This window comes from Zootoca vivipara, chromosome 8, assembly GCF_963506605.1.
Source record: "Zootoca vivipara chromosome 8, rZooViv1.1, whole genome shotgun sequence".
NCBI classification, from domain to species: Eukaryota; Metazoa; Chordata; class Lepidosauria; order Squamata; family Lacertidae; genus Zootoca; species Zootoca vivipara.
In genome coordinates, this window is record NC_083283.1 from 4074440 (window position 1) to 4094810 (window position 20371).

The 20371-nt window shown below is 46.3% G+C and overlaps 1 protein-coding gene across 1 annotated transcript in view; it reads right to left on the reverse strand.

Moving 5' to 3' along the window:
- The window catches only part of ADGRB1 (adhesion G protein-coupled receptor B1), a 340537-nt gene that overhangs the window by 141004 nt on the left and 179162 nt on the right, over positions 1-20371 (reverse strand). The window contains exons 10-16 of the mRNA XM_060277561.1: positions 19679-19780; positions 14000-14106; positions 13257-13451; positions 9527-9595; positions 5029-5137; positions 1866-2009; positions 752-827 (exon numbers count right to left, since the gene is read on the reverse strand). Of these exons, the coding sequence (XP_060133544.1) occupies positions 752-827; positions 1866-2009; positions 5029-5137; positions 9527-9595; positions 13257-13451; positions 14000-14106; positions 19679-19780 (802 nt within the window). The remainder of the gene's footprint in view (positions 1-751; positions 828-1865; positions 2010-5028; positions 5138-9526; positions 9596-13256; positions 13452-13999; positions 14107-19678; positions 19781-20371) is intronic.

The following is a 20371-nucleotide window of genomic DNA, read 5'->3' on the forward strand; positions in this document are numbered from 1 at the left end:
CCCAGACAGATGTCTAAATGGATGCAGGTCCAAAGTACGTGCATCTACAATTGTTGGACTAGATGACCCTTGGGGGTACCTTCCAACTCTACAATTCTATGATTCTAAGTTGATGCTTTCATTGAGACCTTTAAGGGCACTACATCACGTCATCATGTTGCAGCTCTGTGCAATATGCCATTGTGGCCTTTAAGGACCAAACCGTACATTCAGCAGGTCTGAGATCGCAAGTTGCTGATGAGCAGCTGAAAAGGAGCAGTAGGGAGGGTGGTCTGGTTGGCAGTGGAGACACAGCTGGTGGGAAAGAATGCTGAAGCCTTCTCTTGCTTTCCTCCTGACACTTCCTTCCCCAGCTGATGGTTCATGTGATGTGGCAAAAATGCACCCAGAGCCTCAGCTGGAGGGAACGAACCTGGGATAAGGAAGTCCCAGGAGATAATTTGTAGGGTAAGGGTTAATCAATATCCTTCTCATCAGCAGCTAGAAATCACTCTCTTATCTTAATAGTTAGATACTCTTTGACAACAATCCCGATCCCTAGATCCAGATCTGCTGGTGAATAAGTGGGTTGACCCCCTCACTCACTCCTGCTTGCTTATCAACCATGTGCAACTTCCAAAAACATATCTGGGAGTCCAACTGTGTAAGGTTGGTCGGGGAATGATTTGCCACCCTTATTCTAAGATGCCCATGACCGACCAATGGACTACCCACTCCCAACTCATTTTACAAACACGTGCATCAGCCTTACCTCTGAAGGGAGAGGATCCCACCCAGGTTTCGGTACAGGACTGTCCCCACCACGAAGACAGCGGAGTCATCTGTCTCTGTGAAAAAGCAAAAGGGCAAAAACAAGCAACAGAATAAGAAGAGAGGAAGAGGAACTGGCTCACGGTGGCATTGAAAGGTGATGGGCGGGAGAAAGGCATGAGAGAGCAAGACCTGGGCATCAATCAGAAGGGATGTCTAGCATGGCTTGAGAAGAGCAGGATGGAGTGAATGAAAGTAACTTGCGTCATGCCAGACCAGTGCTTTTTTTTTCTCAGGGGGCACTCAAGGGTACGCAGTACTGGCACCTCTTTTTGTTGTTAAAAAGTGTGGCACTTACTGTAACGACTTCATGGGGATTACCGACACCTGTTTTTCTAGGGGAAAAGCACTGTTCCAGACCATTGGCTATGGTGGGCTGGGGCTGATGGGAGTTGTAGTTCAAAGCAGACAAATCACAAATGCATGATTGCTAGAGAGCCTCAAACAGGGGCAATGGCACCATGGAGTTTCAGATCCTGCATAGAGGGGACTCTATGATGTTATACCCCAAAACCTGGTGTGTGTGTGGGGGGGGAGACCATGGGTTAATCCCTACCTCTTCCTTCCTGTCACTACACACTCCTTTTTCTGCCTGCGATGGGAGAAGACGTATCTTTGCTCTCCTCTGGAAAGCAATTTCCATTTTGAAGTGGACTGTGGATATTTGTAACGTTTAAGGATTAAACCAGGCTGCCTGGTTTTCATCAGCGCATCTGCTGAACCATGGCAAGACTTTGATAAGTGAGTAAACCCTGGGGGTTTTCTTAAGATTGTGAAAGTGAATTACTTGCTAAGAATTTGCTAAGAAACATAGAACAGGGAGAAGATAATCCAAGTCTGAATAAAGTATCCTTCGATACCATATATCTATATCTATCTATATCTATATCTATATCTACTCTATATTTCTATCTATATCTGCCTGTATCTGTATCTATATTGATCAGAATACAAAGGCAAAATAAACACACACCGCTCTGCCTCCATGACATGCTTCTGCCTGCAACCTGCACCAAGAGGAAAAATCTCACCTGCAGTCGTCCCTCTCCCCTTACCTGAAACCCCCGTGGAGAGGATGCTTTTGGACACAGTGACCTTGTCCTCTGCACTGCGGGCCCAATCCACCATGCCCCGCCAGCCTTTCATAGGGAAGCTAATGTCTTTGGCTGTGCTGGTAGGGAGCTTCTGGATGCTGAGGACTTGAGAGGAGAGAAAGAGAGAGAGAGAGAGAGGAAGAAATCAAGCCAACTTACATCTGCCCAGTGACTTTTGCACGCACGGGAGTAACAATGGACATTTAGAGCAGGAGAACAACTGGGCAGCTTGGTTGTGGGCGTACAGAAGAGGAATGATAGAATCATAGAGTTGGAAGAGACCACAAGGGCCATCCAGTCCAACCTCCTGCCGAGCAGGAAACACCATCAAAGCATTCCTGACAGATGGCTGTCAAGCCTCTGCTTAAAGACCTCCAAAGAAGGAGACTCCACCACACTCCTTGGCAGCAAATTCCACTGCCGAACAGCTCTTACTGTCAGGAAGTTCTTCCTAATGTTTAGGTGGAATCTTCTTTCTTGTAGTTTGAACCCATTGCTCCGTGTCCGCTTCTCTGGAGCAGCAGAAAACAACCTTTCTCCCTCCTCTATATGACATCCTTTTATATATTTGAACATGGCTATCATATCACCCCTTGTGAGCAACAGCAATGGCTAGTACACACCCCTTAACCTTCTCTTCTCCAGGCTAAACATACCCAGCTCCCTAAGCCGTTCCTCATAAGGCATCGTTTCCAGGCCTTTGACCATTTTGGTTGCCCTCTTCTGGACACGTTCCAGCTTGTCAGTATCCTTCTTGAACTGTGGTGCCCAGAACTGGACACAGTACTCCAGGTGGTTAAATCAGGGGCCTGGAACTTCGCATCTCGGGGGTCAAATGTGGCCCTCCAGGTCTCTGTATCTGGCCCTTTGAGCCTTCTCTAGTCTGCACCCTTCACTGGTACTGCTTCTCCCCCACCACCACCTCCCTGATCATGTCTGCTTCACCAGAATGGGTCTTTGCTCATCTGTCTTTGCTCATCTGTACCTACTGTCCAAAGGTAAAGTTTGAACTTGTTGCTCTGCCCAATTTCTGCTTCTGGCCCTGCCAGCCACACAGTGTAGTCTTCAGAAGGTTGTCCCAAAGGGAACGCAACCTTTGGGCTGAAAATATTCCCCCTCCCTGAGTTAAATTCATTCAACACTCCAGAACAACTGTTCCATACAAAGAACCTTCAATGACAGTATCAATTACAGAGCCCATTTTTCACGTCCGTTTCTCCCTATGGTTGTTGGTTCTTGACAGGGCAGTCAGATAAGCTTTGGTATAATGAACTCGGAGTCATGATGTTTGTGCATTCAAGACTTTTGGAGTGGAGTTTTGGAGACTCTAATGGAAATGGTTGGAGTGAGGAACCTATCGGGGCTCAAAACTGAGATATCAGGTTCCTATTTGTTAGTGCCTTCTAGGGATATTGAAGAAGTGCAGGAGCTCCATCTATCAGGCAGCAGGAAATGGTATTAAAAGGTTTATATCTGACAAGGTTATAAGAAAGGAACAACAAAGTATGTAGAATATGTGGAGTTTGCAATATTCAATATCAATATTAGTCAGACTCGTGGTAGGGTATTCTTGGTGGTGGCTCCTTGATTATGAAATTCCTGCCCATTGGAGTTACTCTTAACCCCTTCAGCAACTTACAGTGGTACCTCTACTTACAAATAACTCTACTTACTAATGTTTCTACTTACGAATGGAGCTCTGTCCGCCATCTTGGATGCGGTTTAGATAGGATTTTTTCTACTTACGAATTTTTAGATAGGATTTTTTCTACTTACGATTTTTTCTCCCAATGCATTCCTATGGGATTCGACTTACAATTTTTTTCTACTTACAAATGTGTGTTTGGAACGCATTAAATTCGTAAGTAGAGGTACCACTGTATTTTCCTCACCTACTGAAAAACACATGTCTGCAACATTTGGCATATGATGGCTAATAAGATTATTGTGTCCTTCAGTGTTTTGTGGCTACATACTGTGCTGGCGACTGTTCTTCTTGTGATACTGAGGTTTTGTCTTTTTATTGCTGACCTTTTATTTTCTGTTTTATTGCCAAGTGTTCCAAGGTAGATGCAAATTAATGTGATGTAATGAAGTTTGTCTTAGTTGCGCCCATTGTTATACACGGCTTGCCTGAACAAATTAACTCTGCACGACAGGAACGTGCGATGCTGAGTTAAGCTGAGTCAGGCAATTGGTATATCTAGCCCTGGACTGCTTAATCTGACTGGCAGCAACTCCCCAGGGGTTTCAGGCGGAGAATGTCTGAAGCATCTGCTCCCTTATCCTTTCACCTGAAGATGTCAGGGATTGAACCTGAGCCAGGGAAGTTCTGTTTGCAAGATGAGTGCAGAATTCAGCGGTCAGGTTGCTCACCGGGGCAAGACGGTTTGAACATATTACACTGATCCTGGTCTGACTGTACCAGCTATCAGTTAGTTTCCAGGCCCAATTCAAAGTGCTGGTTTTGACCTCTAAAGCCTTAAATGGCTCAGAACTGCAATACCTCAAGGACCACCTCTTTCCGTATGAAAATGCCCAGACCCTAATATCATCTTCTGAGGCTCTTCTTTGTGTGCCTCCTCCTCGAGAGGCCCAGAGGGTGGCAACATGAAAACGGGGCCTTCTCTGCAGTGGCTCCCCATCTGTGGAATGCTCTCCCCAGGGAGGTTTGGCTGGCACCTTCATTAGACACCTTTTAGGCACCAGGCAAAAACGTTGAAGAGGAACTTTGGTTGATTGATATGCAGTGCCCTTCCAAAATGTGTTGGGAAGGAGGAGTTTATTGGGCTTTTTTGTTTTATTTTTATTATGTATTTTATATTGTGATTTTATGTTGTATCCGCCCTGAGATCTGCGGGTATAGGACTGTATTTTGCTAATAAATAACATAAATGTCCCAAGGGCCAAACTACACATTACAAGCAAATGTATCATAAAGAAGCCAGCAGTTGGAGCTAGTGTGGTGTCTCTTTCCCTAGAGAAGGAATTGGATAAACAGCATCCCAACTGATATCCCCCAGCAATTAAGCCAAACTGCAAAAAAAAGAATAAACGCTATTAATATTTTGAAATGACCAGCTGGTTAGAGGATTTCAGGAATGGGGTGGTTCAACCTACTCACCCAGGTTTTCAGTCACTTGATAGGAATCCTGGAAGTCCTTCATACGAAATCCTATGACGTCAATGAAGTCCTCCACCAGCCTAAAAAGTTCCTTGACATTCGGTCCCATCTGCAAAGGCATGCACTTATTTATTTTTTAAATATTCATCATCATCATCACCACCAACAACCTGCATGACCATAATTGCTGATAACCCAAGTTCAAATTGGGGTCCTCCTTCCCCCCCCCCTCACACACAAACAAACACAGCACTTCCTCGAGTAAGACCGGGATAACAGTCACAATAGATCCTGAAAATTTTATACAGTCAATTTTTTGCAATGTATTCATCTTTTTGGAAGATGATGATGAGTTTTTCTAGATTGGTCTTCACCTGACCATTGCAGAGTCGCATACATCGCCATAAAATCATACACAAAATAAAAATAAAGGGTTGTTTCCAACCCTACTGTATTGCTATCGCAGTAGACATTTGCTTGTGCAAGAGAACTTTCTCCTCTTTTCTGGACTCTCAGGAGCTGATTTTTAAGGCACACAGAAAGAGGAAAGATAAGTCCTGAGTGGGACTCTGAGCAAACAGCATTAAATATCACCCAAATGCTGTGCTATCTTCAAACATTAAACACACTGGATAGCTCGAGTATCGCATATGGCCTGCAAGGTAACTTTCTTCCCAGAACCTGAACAAATTAATGAGCTTTCAGATGGTGATGAAAAGGAGCCCAACTGTATTTCAAAATGACTTTCTGGGGTGAGGGAAAGAGAAATTAAGCAAGCTGCATAGCTGGATCTGGGTCCCATTTGTCACTATTCCGGTTCCTGGTATTTCATCAGACAAACAGCTGCCCCATTCTCTCTTAAGTCCTGAGGACTAGCACCTTGATTTTGTGACAATGCCCAAGGCCTGCAGATATGCACAGAAAGCCTGGCTTATATTCTCAGCCCAGCAGTTTGTTACGCTACACTAGAATACAATTGGCCTACAGCACAAGGGGGATTTCAACATCCAATGAGCTGTGAGCTGATCCTGGACAGCTCATTCTTCCCTACCCCCCCCCCCGCATTTATTGGACTTAGCACACATAGATCTTCCTGGCTCTGGGGTTTTATCTGGAAATAGGATAGAGGATATAAGGGAAGTCACCTCTGTCACAGCTCAAGTCCTTCCACACAGGCTTCCCAGGCCAGTGTGGTGTAGTGGACTCCTAATGTGGTGAACCGGGTTTGCTTCCCCCCTCCTCCACATGCAGCTGCTGGGTGACCTTGGGCTAATCACACTTCTCTGCATAGCTGTCAAGTTTTCCCTTTTCTCGTGAGGAAGCCTATTCAGCATAAGGGAATTTCCCTTTAAAACAGGGAGAACTTGGCAGCTATGCTTCTCTGAAGACTCTCAGCCTCACTCACCTCACAGAGTGTTGTGAGGGAGGAAGGGAAAGGAGATTGTCAGCCGCTTTGAGACTCCTTAGGGTAGTGATAAAGTGGGATATCAAATCCAAACTCTTCTTCTTCCTACATTTGCAGAGGATGGGTTTGCATGCAACATGTTCCGCATGAGACAGCAGCTTTAAGGGATGCCTGAATTGCTTCTCCAAAGTTTGCCCCCTTTCCCCCTAGCATTAGTTCATGGCTTTTTTGCATCCTAATCGGCTGCAGCTGTAGCACCACTTAAGTAACAATAACAGCCTTCCTTCTCCCTTAATAACAGTGATATTGCCATGCAGCCAATTAGATCCATCCACAAGATGGCACCTCTGAAGGAAAACAAGGCTAGTTTAAAGCGAGGACGTGCCCATGGTGATGTCATGCAAACAAACCCGATTGGCTGCATCCTAAGATGACATCGGTTGTCATCAGATATTGTCATTCGGATGAAACAACGGGGCTGAGGACACGGTGGAATGGGGGTGTGATTTGTCGTGCAAGCGAAGTATTGTTGCCACTGTCTGGATTTCAGGTATGGTGAAGTGGTGGACTTTGGTACTATCGCTTTTGGAGGGAGGCCAAATTTAGCGTACCCCACAGCCCTCACGTTGTGCTGGACTTTGAGGGTCCTAGAGCCCTCCCAACTCCTTCCCAAAGCTGGCCAAGCACTAACTAGGCCAGGCATCCCCAAACTTCGGCCCTCCAGATGTTTTGGACTACAATTCCCATCTTCCCCGACCACTGGTCCTGTTAGCTAGGGATCATGGGAGTTGTAGGCCAAAACATCTGGAGGGCCACAGTTTGGGGATGCCTGAACTAGGCTTTGGGAAGGAGCAGGGAGGACTCTAGGACCCTGTGAGAGCCTTCAAGCCTCCTTCCCATAGCTGGGCAACTGCTTACTGGTGCCCAGTGCAGAGAACTAGTTGCACTACCCTAAAACCGCCTCTGTATGGTGGCAGCCATGGGAGCACCTTGTGGTTGCAAGGAAGGTGCCGTGTCTCAGCACCTTCTTGCTACACTCCCCTCCCTCCAAGAAATCGCCTAAATAAAGGACACATTCTGTGCTGGAGTGGTTGGAGCTTCAGACTAGGACTAGGAGAGGCCAGAGGCCAAATCCCCAAACCATTTGGAGAGCAAGAAATTGGGAGGAATCTAAAAGACAACACCAAATGTTGTCCGAAATCGCATGTACACACGCAGATTTGCTCCTTTGATTGGGGGAGCCATGCGAGTGTCGAATAAGTGCTGCATATTACCAAAGAGGATGAGGTTCAAACCTCGATTCACCTATGCCTAGGGCGGGGGACGTATTTCTTCATTGGCAGCTTTCCGGGGGGGGGGGGCTCATGCCAGTAGTATGTGGGGCCAGAGGCAAAGGTGGGCAGAGCAGCAGGTGTGACACTTACTCAGGCGTCGCCAACTTGTGGCCCATGGGCAGGAAGCGGCCTGCAGAGGCCATTTAACTGGCCCATGAGCCGCCCCAGAACTGAGCTGCCCACTCAGCGAGTCCTCACGCCATGCCGACTCACTTCCGCGATGTCACGACTCACTTCTGCAGCGACTCACTTGCGCATGCATGTACTCATGCACACTTGCTATCCGGCCCACGGAAGGGGCTCCGTGGGACTGATCTGGCCCAGGCAAGGTAAAGATAAACCTTGCCTACCCCTGCTCTTACTTTTGACAACAGGCCACATTTAGTAAAGGGATTTCCATGAATATCCTTCCCACTTCCCACTTCCACACCCCCAATCTCTGAATCCAAGCAAGCAAGAGGCATTTTGACAGTTTCAGGACATGCAAAATAACTTGAGGAGGCCGTGGAGCTCTGGACCAGTGAGAGGTGTGACCTGGGGACAGTGTGCGCCAAGAACAGAATCTCAAGGACCAGGAAAAGATATTGTGGGAATGTTGTAGATACTAGGACACACCCACCCACCCACACACAATTATTCTTACATTATTATTATTATTATTATTATTATTATTATTATTATTATTATTTAATAGTATCCTTCCTAACTCACACTTCTGAGTCAGTAGCTTGTGAGCGGGTTGGTAGATTCATTTGAATCTCTTTACTTAAGGAATCCAATCTGGCTTTGTCCCCTTTTATCCCTCCTAAAAAGAATAAAGACACAACCGTCTTCTTTTAAAAGTATAACAAGTTTTACTCACATTCAGTTCATAGTTGGATCCCTGAAGGCAGGCTTTAGCTTGTAGTTACAGATACTGTGTGGCTTACATCCTTGTAAGGATGGACCCGCGTGCTGCTGGCAGAGAGCCAGCAGTGCAGTCCAAGAGAAGAAAATGCATCAAAAGAGGAAGGTGGCTGTGTGACTGGACCTTTTGTCAGGTCTGCAAGAGTCACGCCCACCTACCTGGTCACATGCAGGGGGAGGATGCTCCAGACCAGGTATAACGGGAAATTCTACCTTGGCTGCAGTAACACCCCCTGTCTTGGTCCACTCTAGCGAAACAAGGAATGTTATATTTTACTGCTCCAATTGGTTACATCCTACAAATCTATGGAGGGCCACATTCAAATCCCAGGGCAGAGGCTCCCCGCTCCTGCTCTAGGTTGCCTTGCCAAGCATTCCCCACCAGCTCTTCCAATCTGCAGTGTGATGCATTGGTTAGAGTGTTGGAAGAGGAACTGAGAGAGCAGGCTTCAAATCCCGACCCAGCCATGAAATGCAGTGAGTAACTTTGGGTCGGTCACTGCCTCTCAGCCTAACCTACCTCACTGGGTTGTTGTGGGGATTAAATGGGGGAGAGGGAACAATGTTCGCCATCTTGAGTTCCTTGGAGGAAAAGTTGGGCTATGAACACAACAATGAAATAATACGGAGAATTGCGGTATCTGCCTGCCTCGCAAGGCCGTTGTGAGGATCCTGGAGGTAGTGTTTTTCAGGTGCTTTGAAGAAACCAAGGAGGAAAGGGCTAGATAAATATTGAAATCTTCACACTGACTCACAGCCTTGTTAAAACCCCTGAGAGAGAGACCCTTGCACTCGTACATATACAAAACTCCCAAAGGTGATGGTGCCCATTTGAAGGGCAATGTTCCCATACCAGCTGAGCTTCTTCCCACTTGTCTCGGTTATCTTCTGTCAGGATGTTGCTAATTATCTGGACAAAGTTCTAGGACAGAAAGACAAAACAAAGAAGCAAAAGCTGTGATCCAAGGAAGGGTTTTGTTTCATCCATGACACACCAGGCTTCGCCCAAAGCATATGCTCATCCCTAGGAGGGCTATAGCTCAGTGGAAAAGCATCTGCCTTGCATTCAGAAGGTCCCAGGTTCAGTTCCCGGCATCTCCAGGTAGAGCTGGGAGAGACACCTCTGTCTGAATTCATGGGGAGCTTCTGCCACTCAGTGCAGACAATACTGAACTAGGTGGACTAATGGGCACATGCATTATAAGGAGACTTGCTTGCTATGTTTCTAGAATTTGCTCTACTGCTCTCGGTCAACCCATTTTGCTGATTTGGAAAAGGAAACGGCCCTACAGTTGTCTGAAAGTCATGCCACACATCTCCATCCACTTCTGAGCTGACCCAGAAAAGCCCAGAAAAAAATATGTGCTTCGTGACAGCTAAAGGGAACCAGACCCTGGATCTAGGGGTGTCAGAGAATTTCACTGGAGATGGAAACAGGAATGGAAATGGCCAATGTTTGTTTATTCGTCCCATGTCCAGAGCGTAAATGAAGCCAGACAGCCTGACCAGAATTCACTGTTCATTGACTACCTCCCCCCTCCCCATTTGTGTTGCATTTCCTTTGCACTGAAGTGAATGGGGTGGAATAAAGTGACGACAATGTAATTTGTGCATTTCGCCACGGCGGGCAGTGAGATGAACTGCAGCAGAAGGGGGAAAGTGCTGCCTGCAACAACTACAAGGGAGGGAGGAAAACGCTGCCTTCTTTCATCCCTACCTGAATCCCTCCTCCATGGAATGTATCCCAGATGATGTCAGGGACTGGGCAGGGGAGGAGTGACCCTTCCAGGGAGGAGGAAGAGGAATACAGTATAGATTTACAACAGGGGTTTGAGGGAGGTCTCAGTTCAGAGGCAGATGAGGGGGGAAGCTTGGGAATAATGTGAGGAGGAGGAGGAGGCAGAACCAGAATGGCAGCTGGCTGACATGGTGCCTTTAGAAAGCATTCCAAACCACTCCATCTCCCAGAACCCGGTGAGCCTTAAAAGCAGGAGAGCAAAGAGCTCAAAGACAGAGGGCATGTAGCAGCACCCGTAGAAGTGATGAATGAGGAAGTAGGAGAGACAGGGAGGTGGAGATTCGCTTAGGACAACATCATTATCCAAGACAAGAAGCTGGGTTTTATAGCCTCTCTCTGTGATATTCACATAAAAAAGGACGGTAAGAAACTTTCCCTTGTCTTTATACTTTCCTGGGCAACCAGCTGGGAGCCGCTGACAGCATCCTGACAACAGACGATAAGATGCTTAGATACCACCACCGCCCTCTCCCAGGACATAAACAACAAAAATGGCTCTATTGCTCCTGTGCCCTGTGCTCATGGGCTTCATAAAGGCTTTGGTTGGCCATTGTGGGAAAGTGGAAGCTGGACTGCAGGCACCTTCTGTGTGATCCAGCAGGGTTCTCTTTTTATCCCTATGCGGTGCTGGCTGAGCCCACTGGGCCTGGTGGAGCGGCAGGCAGGGAGACCAACAGTAGGGGGCGCCAGAGACAATGACAAGCAGAGACAATGAATTCTAGCTTTCATAGAATTGTAGAATCGGAAGGGACCACGAGGGTCATCTAGTCCAACCCCCTGCAATGCAGGGACATTTTGTCCAACGTGGGGCTCAAACCCACAGACTGAGCTACTCTGTCCTTCCACGAGGACAACACTGAGACAACGGAGGAAGAAGGCACAAGGCACCATCACCCCCTGGACTGAGTTGAAAGTAAGAAGGCAGGCAGACTGAAATTGGTGCCGCCATGACTCATTAATCCCAATGGCCCTGCCTCAACTGTTCCTAGGCTCCTAACACCTGGTCTGCTGCTGCTTACATTTCCCCAGAGCGTCCGTCCGGTCTGCCCCATCCCCGAGAGTTCAGGAAGGAGGTGGAAAAGGAGGAGGCCTTTATTTCAAAGCCATTGATTTCCTTTCCAATTAGATAATTAGCAACGATGCCATGCGGAAAAGCAATCCAAGAGGATATATTTAACATTTTAAAGGCGTGTGACCGTGACCTTCCCCCAAGGACAGTCCCATAGCTGCTCTGCACAGACAAGTGCAGAATAATGATTCCTATCTCCCGATCAGAAGGTCGGTGGTTCGAATCCCGTGATGCGTGAGCTCCCGTTGCTCGGTCCCTGCTCCTGCCAACCTAGCAGTTCGAAAGCATGTCAAAGTGCAAGTAGATAAATAGGTACCACTCCGGCGGAAAGGTAAACAGCATTTCTGTGTGCTGCTCTGGTTCGCCAGAAGCGGCTTAGTCATGCTGGCCACATGACCCGGAAGCTGTCTGCGGACAAATGGCGGCCCCCTCGGCCTATAGAGTGAGATGAGCGCCGCAACCCCCGAGTCATCCGTGACTGGACCTAACAGTCAGGGGTCCCTTTACCTTTACTTTATCTTACGGTTCTGACATGGGGACACCGAGCGCTTTCCCCCATTTCCCACTGACCACTGGGGCTCTGTCCATATATGGCACAGAAACTAATTCATTCCGGCCCAGGGAAATTTCATTTTGAAAACGAAATTTTGCTTTCCAAAGTTGCATTCTAGCCACTGGGGAGAAGCAAGAGGGAATAGCAATTTTGGAGATGCCAGAGAAAAGCAGGAACAATTTCATTTTCTCCCCACTTCACCGGGAGTAGAGCTGGTACTTTACTGCTGCTGTCCCTGATGGAGAAAACCATGATGGCTGGAGAGGACTGGGTCAAACACATCCTTTCATTATGACAGATAAGGCTATCAATGGCTACTAGTCCTTCCCTCCCTTTTGCACCTCCCACTAAGCCTCTGAATGCCTGTTTCTAGGGATCATAAGTGGAGAGAATTGCTGTTGCTGAAGGCTTCTCATGGGCATCTGGTTGACCTCTGGGAGAGGAAGATGCTTGGCTAGATGGGCTTAATCAAGCAAGGCTTTTCTTAAGTGACTGTTAAAAAGGGATTGGAGTAGGTTATATAGATCTATTAGCCATGGTACCTAAATTGAAACTCAGTGTTCAGAGCCAATTATGTTCAGAGCGGTTCCTGGAGGAGTAAAACAAAGGGTGTGTGTGTGTGTGTGTGTGTGTGTGTGAGAGAGAGAGAGAGAGAGAGAGAGAGAGAGAGAGAGAGAGAGAAATTATCTAGCCTTCATATCAGTACTCTAGCTGTGATTCCTGCGTTGCACAGGGTTGGAGTAGACGTCCCATTGGGTCCCTTCCAACTCTACAGTCCTAGGATTCTGGTTTTGGACTTCCTGGATGCATCTATTGGACCACTGTACAACTGGATGCTGAAATAGATGAACCCACATCTACAAATCATGAACGCAGCCATATGTGTCACACAGTCTCATCACAGATGACAGTGTTCCACCAACTCACGCATGGGCTTTGGGAAAGTAGAAGGTACGGATGAAATGAAGACCAAGATTGAGAAAACTGCACATCACAACTGTACAAAGCAGAACCACAGAGGCCTCCTAGCACAGCTAGGTTCTATGTTGGACACATTTCCGGGTAATTCAGAGCTCCAAACTCTAGGGAGAAATTCCAGTGAGGAGACTTTTGGAACCATCTCTTCTTGCTCAAGCTGTTGGCTCTCCAACCTGCCAGCTCACCTGTATGTCACCAGTAGTGGGGCTGTAATAAGCTCTTCGGAAGATCTCGGTCATATTCCTGAGTACGTCAATGGTTGAGAGCAGATCCCCACTGTAGCTGGTCCCATCCTGAGAAATCTCCACCAGGTTTTGCAACACGCCTGATACCCCTTCCCCTATCAAACCGCGCTGGGCTTTTGAAAGGTGATCCCTTGTCTGGGGAGACAGAAATTGACACATGTTAACTTAAAACAGGAGTGGGGAACCAGATGGGCGGGCTATAAATAAATAAATTATTATTATTATATTATTCTTAAGCCACATGTTTACCTTCATACACCGGGCTGTTTCCTAGTCCTATAAAAGCTATAAATGCATTTCTCTCCACCCACCTGTGTCTCTCCATCCTTTATCCAGTTTAAGCCAAGAGACACACTATTTAAGGCTTTGGGCTAACCTGGTGAGCTACCAGGACTTGGTTGCTCTATCAGTCACAGAAAAGAAAACCTGGCCATGTAACATCAGCTTCTGTAATTGGAAGGTAGTATGAAGTCTCTGGATTGGATGGGTCTGGTATATAAATACTAGAAACCTTGAATTCTCTCCATGATTACCGTAATCAACAGAGCAGCACCTCCTGCTTGCTATACTTCTGCAGTGCATCCTCAACTCCACCCACTGTGTTAGGGGACTCTGAGTTGGAGAATGCACATTCCAGGTCTGGATTTAGGTTCCCAAGGTCCTAGCCCAGCCTCAACACTCACCATCATCTGGATGTTCCTGTAGTCAATGGAAACACACTTGACGTACGTTGGGAGGGTCCAATAGGCAATGCCCTCTTCATCCAGCATGCACCGGCGTAGGATCAGCCCTGAAGGAGAGCAGAAAGGGGACAGTCAAGGACATCACCAGTTGGCTGGTGAACTTACAAAGTCTACCCACAATGCATTGATCCTTATCAGTCCAAGGAAGAAAGTTGGTCAACATGAAAAAATCGAGCCATTGTAAACCGAGATAGCTGCTACTGGAGATGATTGCTGTGTGGTTCTAGAAAGCAGCAGACTGTATGTCAAATAGGGAGATTCTGCCTTCAGGGAGTTCAGTGGCAAAGTCCATTTAGTTCCAAAGTGAAACCTGCCCTCTAGTTTCTTAAAAACTGTTCTTTCTGTTCTTCTGCCTCATTTGCAATGTATGCATGTGGTTGAGCTTACCTTATCGTAGTAAGATGGCCAATGGTGGTGTCCATTTTTTTCCATTCCAATACACATCCCTCCTGCACTCTGCAGCCTCCCTGGCTGCCCCAAGGTCTTCCTGCTCTGAAAAAAGCCCCATGAGGGGACCTAAGTCATGACTTCCGCTGGACCTTATGACTGAGGTCCCAGAAACCATGGAGGTTGGCTACTGAGTGCCTGAGATGGACACAATCACTGATTTTAGTTTTAAGGAAAGTCGTTCCTTTTATCTTTAAAAAAAATAATCTTCCACACTTTTAGCAATCACATCACAATTTCTTTTTTAAAAAAATCTGTACAGTGGTACCTGGGTTTAAGTACACAATTGGTTCCAGAAGTCTGTACTTAACCTGAAGCGTACTTAACCTGAAGCAAACTTTCCCATTGAAAGTAATAGAAAGGGGATTAATCTGTTCCAGACGGTCCGCGGAGTACTTAAACTGAAGCGTACTTAACCTGAAGCGAACTTTCCCATTGAAAGTAACGGAATGTGGATTAATCCATTCCAGACGGGTCCGCGGAGTTCTTAACTTGAAAGTACTCAAACTGAAGCATACTTAAACCAAGGTATGACTAGTTACAGGTAGGTAGCCGTGTTGGTCTGACGTAGTCGAAACAAAATTTAAAAAAATTTAAGGGGCTGCTGGAAGGATTTTTTATTATTTTGTTTCGAGGTATGACTGTACTTTAAAATAAATAATAATAGCAAGCACAATAAAAGTAATAAAATATGTCAGGCCCACAGTAGGCAGCCTCCCTACCTTCCTGTATCCACAGTAAAGCCCAGGCCCCCCAGGAAGGCTGCAAAGTGCAGACCATAAGAGAGCTGAATTGTAGAATGAAAGAAGGGACACCCACAAACACCCCAGGCCACCTACACTGTAAGGTAAGCATGCACACACAAGCAAACACAAAACACTCTGCAGCCCACCCTGCAAGATAAGGCCACTAGCCCATCTAGGTCAGCACCCTGTCTTCATAGTGGCCAACCAGATGGCCCTAAGGGAAATCGGCATGCAGGATCCGAGTGCAAGTGCAAGAAGAAGAAGAAGGGTTTGGATTTGATATCCCGCTTTATCACTACCCGAAGGAGTCTCAAAGCGGCCAACATTCTCCTTTCCCTTCCTCCCCCACAACAAACACTCTGTGAGGTGGGTGGGGCTGAGAGACTTCAGAGAAGTGTGACTAGCCCAAGGTCACCCAGCAGCTGCATGTGGAGGAGCGGAGATGCAAACCCGGTTCCCCAGATTACGAGTCCACCGCTCTTAACCACTACATCACATTAGCTCTCTCCCCTCCTGTGGTTTCCAGCAACTGCTGTTCAGAAGCATCGCTGCCTCCACCCATAGAGGAAAAGCACAGCCATGGTGGCCAGAAGCCAACAATAGCCCTCGCCTTCCATGCATCTCTCTTTTAAAGCCACCCCAATTTGGTGGTCCTCTAAGCTGGTGGTTTCCTCCTTCCCTTTGCTCATTTACAAATGCTCTTTCTTTCCTCGCTGATTGATGGAGAAGAGTTGGGGAGCGGAGGGAGGAACTCAGGAGAGATTTTTGGCTTGACAACACGCGCAGCCCATTGATTACAGGTGGACACACATCATTGTTTGTTCAAGAAACACATGGGAGAACCTATAGTCAGGGAATAAATATTCAGCAGCAACAACATCTTTGGGAACCAACCGGCAGTTATTCATCATCTTGGCAAGAGGTAGTGTCCGCTGCCTTCCATTACTCTTGTCTCTCCTAATTTAGAGTGATCCTCTGGTTTGGCAGTTCCCCACCTTTGGGACCCACAAGCTAAAGTGGTGGGGCGGGATGAAGCAAATGAGGCCACCTTACCTGATCCCTTCCTTGCCATGGAAGTGGACACACGCTCTCCCCATCAAGAGCCCCCAGAGGGAGCCGTTTTCACCAACGCCACAGCAGGGCATCTCATTCGGAACCGTTCAGCAATTCATCTTCAGGACACGGTTCCGAAATGCCAGCTGCTATCCTGGCACATCTTCCAGGTTAGAGGTCCAGAGAAGGCAGCATTGGCACAAATAAGCCACAAGATTGTGGCCAGAGCTTCTGCTCCACAGGCACAGCAGCCAGAAAGACACATCTCAGTTTTTTGCAAGAACAAAGTGTCTACTTTCAGTCGCAGGGCAAGTTCACATTGAAAAATTCCTCTGAGTGTTCTGCCCTCGTGCCCAGTTTTCTGAATCCTGTTTGCTTCAGACACACTGCACTGAAAGAATCCTGAGAACTGTGAGGGATAAACTATAGCTCCCAGGATTATTTTCCTTTTTGAGGGGGTATGATGTGCACACAGCCGAAGAAACAAACTTTGAGAAGAATCTCTGCTGCTTTGGAAGTGGCTGTTTTTTGGCTCGCGTCTCCCTTTTGCCATTGCAGGGAGTGACTTAAAGAGTTTCCATTCATTTGTGACTTTAATCAGATCAAGATTCAGATCTTAGAATCATAGAATCGTAGAGTTGGAAGAGACCACAAGGGCCATCCAGTCCAAACCCCTGCCGAGCAGGAAACACCATCAAAGCATTCTTGAGATATGCCTGTCAAGCCTCTGCTTAAAGACCTCCAAAGAAGGAGACTCCACCACACTCCTTGGTAGCAAATTCCACTGCCGAACAGCTCTTACTGTCAGGAAGTTCTTTCTAATGTTTAGGTGGAATCTTCTTTCTTGTAGTTTGAATCCATTGCTCCGTGTCCGCTTCTCTGGAGCAGCAGAAAACAACCTTTCTCCCTCCTCTATATGACATCCTTTCATATATTTGAACATGGCTATCATATCACCCCTTAACCTTCTCTTCTCCAGGCTAAACATACCCAGCTCCCTAAGCTGTTCCTCATAAGGCATCGTTTCCAGGCCTTTGACCATTTTGGTTGCCCTCTTCTGGACACGTTCCAGCTTGTCAGTATCCTTCTTGAACTGTGGTGCCCAGAACTGGACACAGTACTCCAGGTGAGGTCTGATCAGAGCAGAATACAGTGGTACTATTACTTCCCTTGATCTAGATGCTAGACTCCCATTGATCTTGTTTGTTTTGCAGTATTTGACCACTAAACTTCCATTTGTAATTCAGGGAGTGTGTGCAGATGAACTGAGAGGACCATGGACTGCATTTGTCCATGCATTTAATTGGCTGGTGAGTAGATCTCCAATTGACAGCAGATTCTAGCCCAACTGGGTCCTCCTTGCATTGGTGCCCACACAGAGGCCAAATGCGGAGATAGTGGAGGCCAACTAATCTGTTGTGCCAGCACAATGATTTTTAGCTGTGCATGTAACAACAACTCTAGTGTAACTGTTTAGCAGGATGTGACCGCTAGCCACTGCATGAGTCAGGAGTGGGAGATGGGGCTAATAATAATAATAATAATAATAATAATAATAATAATAATAATAATATTTTATTGATACCCCACCCATCTGACTGGGTATCCCCAGCCACTCTGGGTGGCTTCCTACAAAATATTAAAAATGCAATACAACAACAACACTGTCCAATCTCTCGGCCTCCTTTCCCATGCTCTCCCCGGGGAGGTTCGGCTTGAGCCTTCATTATACACCTTTGGGCGCCAGGTGAAAACGTTCCTCTTTAACCAGGCCTTGGGCTGACTGACATCTGCTGCCCTTTTAAAATGTGCTGTGGAAGGCAGGGTTATCGGGTTGCCATTGATTTTGTTTTTTTATGACCTCTTTTGTGTTTTTTATATTGTAATTTTATGCTGTGAACCGGCTTGATTTCTATGGGTATAGAGTGTTATATAAACCGTTTCTCAGTTTGGTCCCTTTACATGTTTTTGTATGTTTTGTGGTATTTTATGCTTTGTGACTGGCTGTTATTTTTATTGATTATAGACTAGCAATTCTTTATTGTAATTGATAAGTGTAAACTGTTTAATTATTATTTGCTTATATTTAAATTTACTGTTCACTACAGTTTACTATCACACACACACACACAGTGGTACCTCGATTTACAAACACCTCAGGTTACAAACGCTTCAGGTGACAAACTCCGCTAACCTGGAAGAGTTACCTCGAGTTGAGAACTTTGCCCCAGGATGAGAATGGAAATCGTGTGCCGGCGGCACGGCGGCAGCAAGAGGCCCCATTAGTGAAAGCACGCTTCTAGTTAATAACAGTTAAAAGTTAAGAACGGACCTCTGGATTGAATTAAGTTTGTAACTAGAGATACCAGGGTGTGTGTGTGTGTGTGTGTGTGTGTGTGTGTGTGTGTGTGTGTGCATTTTCAGGTTTACAAACAGCAACAGAAAGAACAATTAAAACATAATCAATATGATACCTTTGACTTCCCTCCTCCCTTTTATCCTTATACCAAAGTTTGTCCCCAGAATCTCCTCTCTTACTCCAATTTTAGCATCTTTAAACACTCCCTACTTCATCAAGTTTATGTCAGTCCTACTAATGATTTTAATTGTTTACTATATTTTTTTCAAACATGTGATATACTTTCCCCATTCCTTATTAACATTTTATTCTTCCTGGTTCCTAATTCTTCCAGTCAGTTTTGCCATTTCAGCATAATTTCATCCGCCAATCTTCCTTGGTAGGGACTTTATTTTCTTTCCATCTCTGAGTTAGCAAAGTCTGGGCAGCTATAGTAGGTGTACTCTTATATTCTAATGGATTATTGAATATTGCTTTATTTGGTAGAAGTTGTTTATTTTAAAGTTATTTTGACTTTTTTTTGCATTGGATCAGATTGTTTGATCTTTGCTATTTATTTTGTTGTTTCTTCAGCTTGCAAAATGCCTCGTGTACAGCAATATAGAAAGGCAGTATACAAGTTAAAAGTGAAATGAACATGAAATAATAAAAATAATAAACATTCTTAAAATGTGTGTGTGGTGGGGAACTCTGTACCCACTCATAGATAAACAGAAATTCAAGAGAAATGGAAGAGAGAACAAAGGAACCACAAAGACACAGCTTCATACTATCTGAGAAACCCATAGGGAATGGATTGGGTCCCATGGCTATGAAGTCATGTGGAGGGGAGCTTACTGTCATGAACTCGAATCCAGAACCAGGGAGCCATGAACCACTTTTCTGACAGTGTCCTATGTGACCTTGCAAGAGATCCAGGGCTACAGTCATTTGAGGTGTTAAGATGCCATCTGGAGACCTAGGTTCCCATCGCCATAGAGAAGAGAAGGACCACGTCAGGCCACCACTACTTACCTGTGGCGTTCCGGGGACATCGAACAGCTGCAGATTCTCCTCCTGGAGTCTCCTTCCAAATCACAGAAGCAAAGTTATCTTCGTCACAGATTTCATGGGGCTCTGGAAAGGAAGAAAGGAGGTGGCTGAATTTAGTACATCTGCTGAGACGAAGGAAGGAAGGAAGGAAGGAAGGAAGGAAGGAAGGAAGGAAGGAAGGAAGGAAGGAAGGAAGGAAGGAAGGAAGGAAACTAAAGGGGAAGATGGATGAGCCTAAAAGAAAAGGTGGGTTGGCAGTGGTGAATGAGAACAGCCATCTGTTATACCAAGTAATCTCAGAATTAAGAACTGCTTAAGTAGAGTGTGCTTTAAACAAACAAACAAACATATATGGATACTAGAAACTTAGGAAGTTTGCTAGATCTCCACAAATCTACGAAGGGGGACGTGGGTGGCACTGTGGTCTAAGCCACTGAGCCTCTTGGGCTTGCCGATCAGAAGGTTGGCGGTTCAAATACCTGCGATGGGGTGAGCTCCCGTTGCTCTGCCCCAGCTCCTGCCAACCTAGCAGTTTGAAAGCATGTAGATAAATAGGTACCACTGTGGCAGGAAGGTAAGCGGCATTTCTGTGGCACACTCTGGTTTCCTTCACGGTATCCCATTGCGCCAGAAGCGGTTAAGTAATGCTGACCACATGACCTGGAAAGCTGTCTG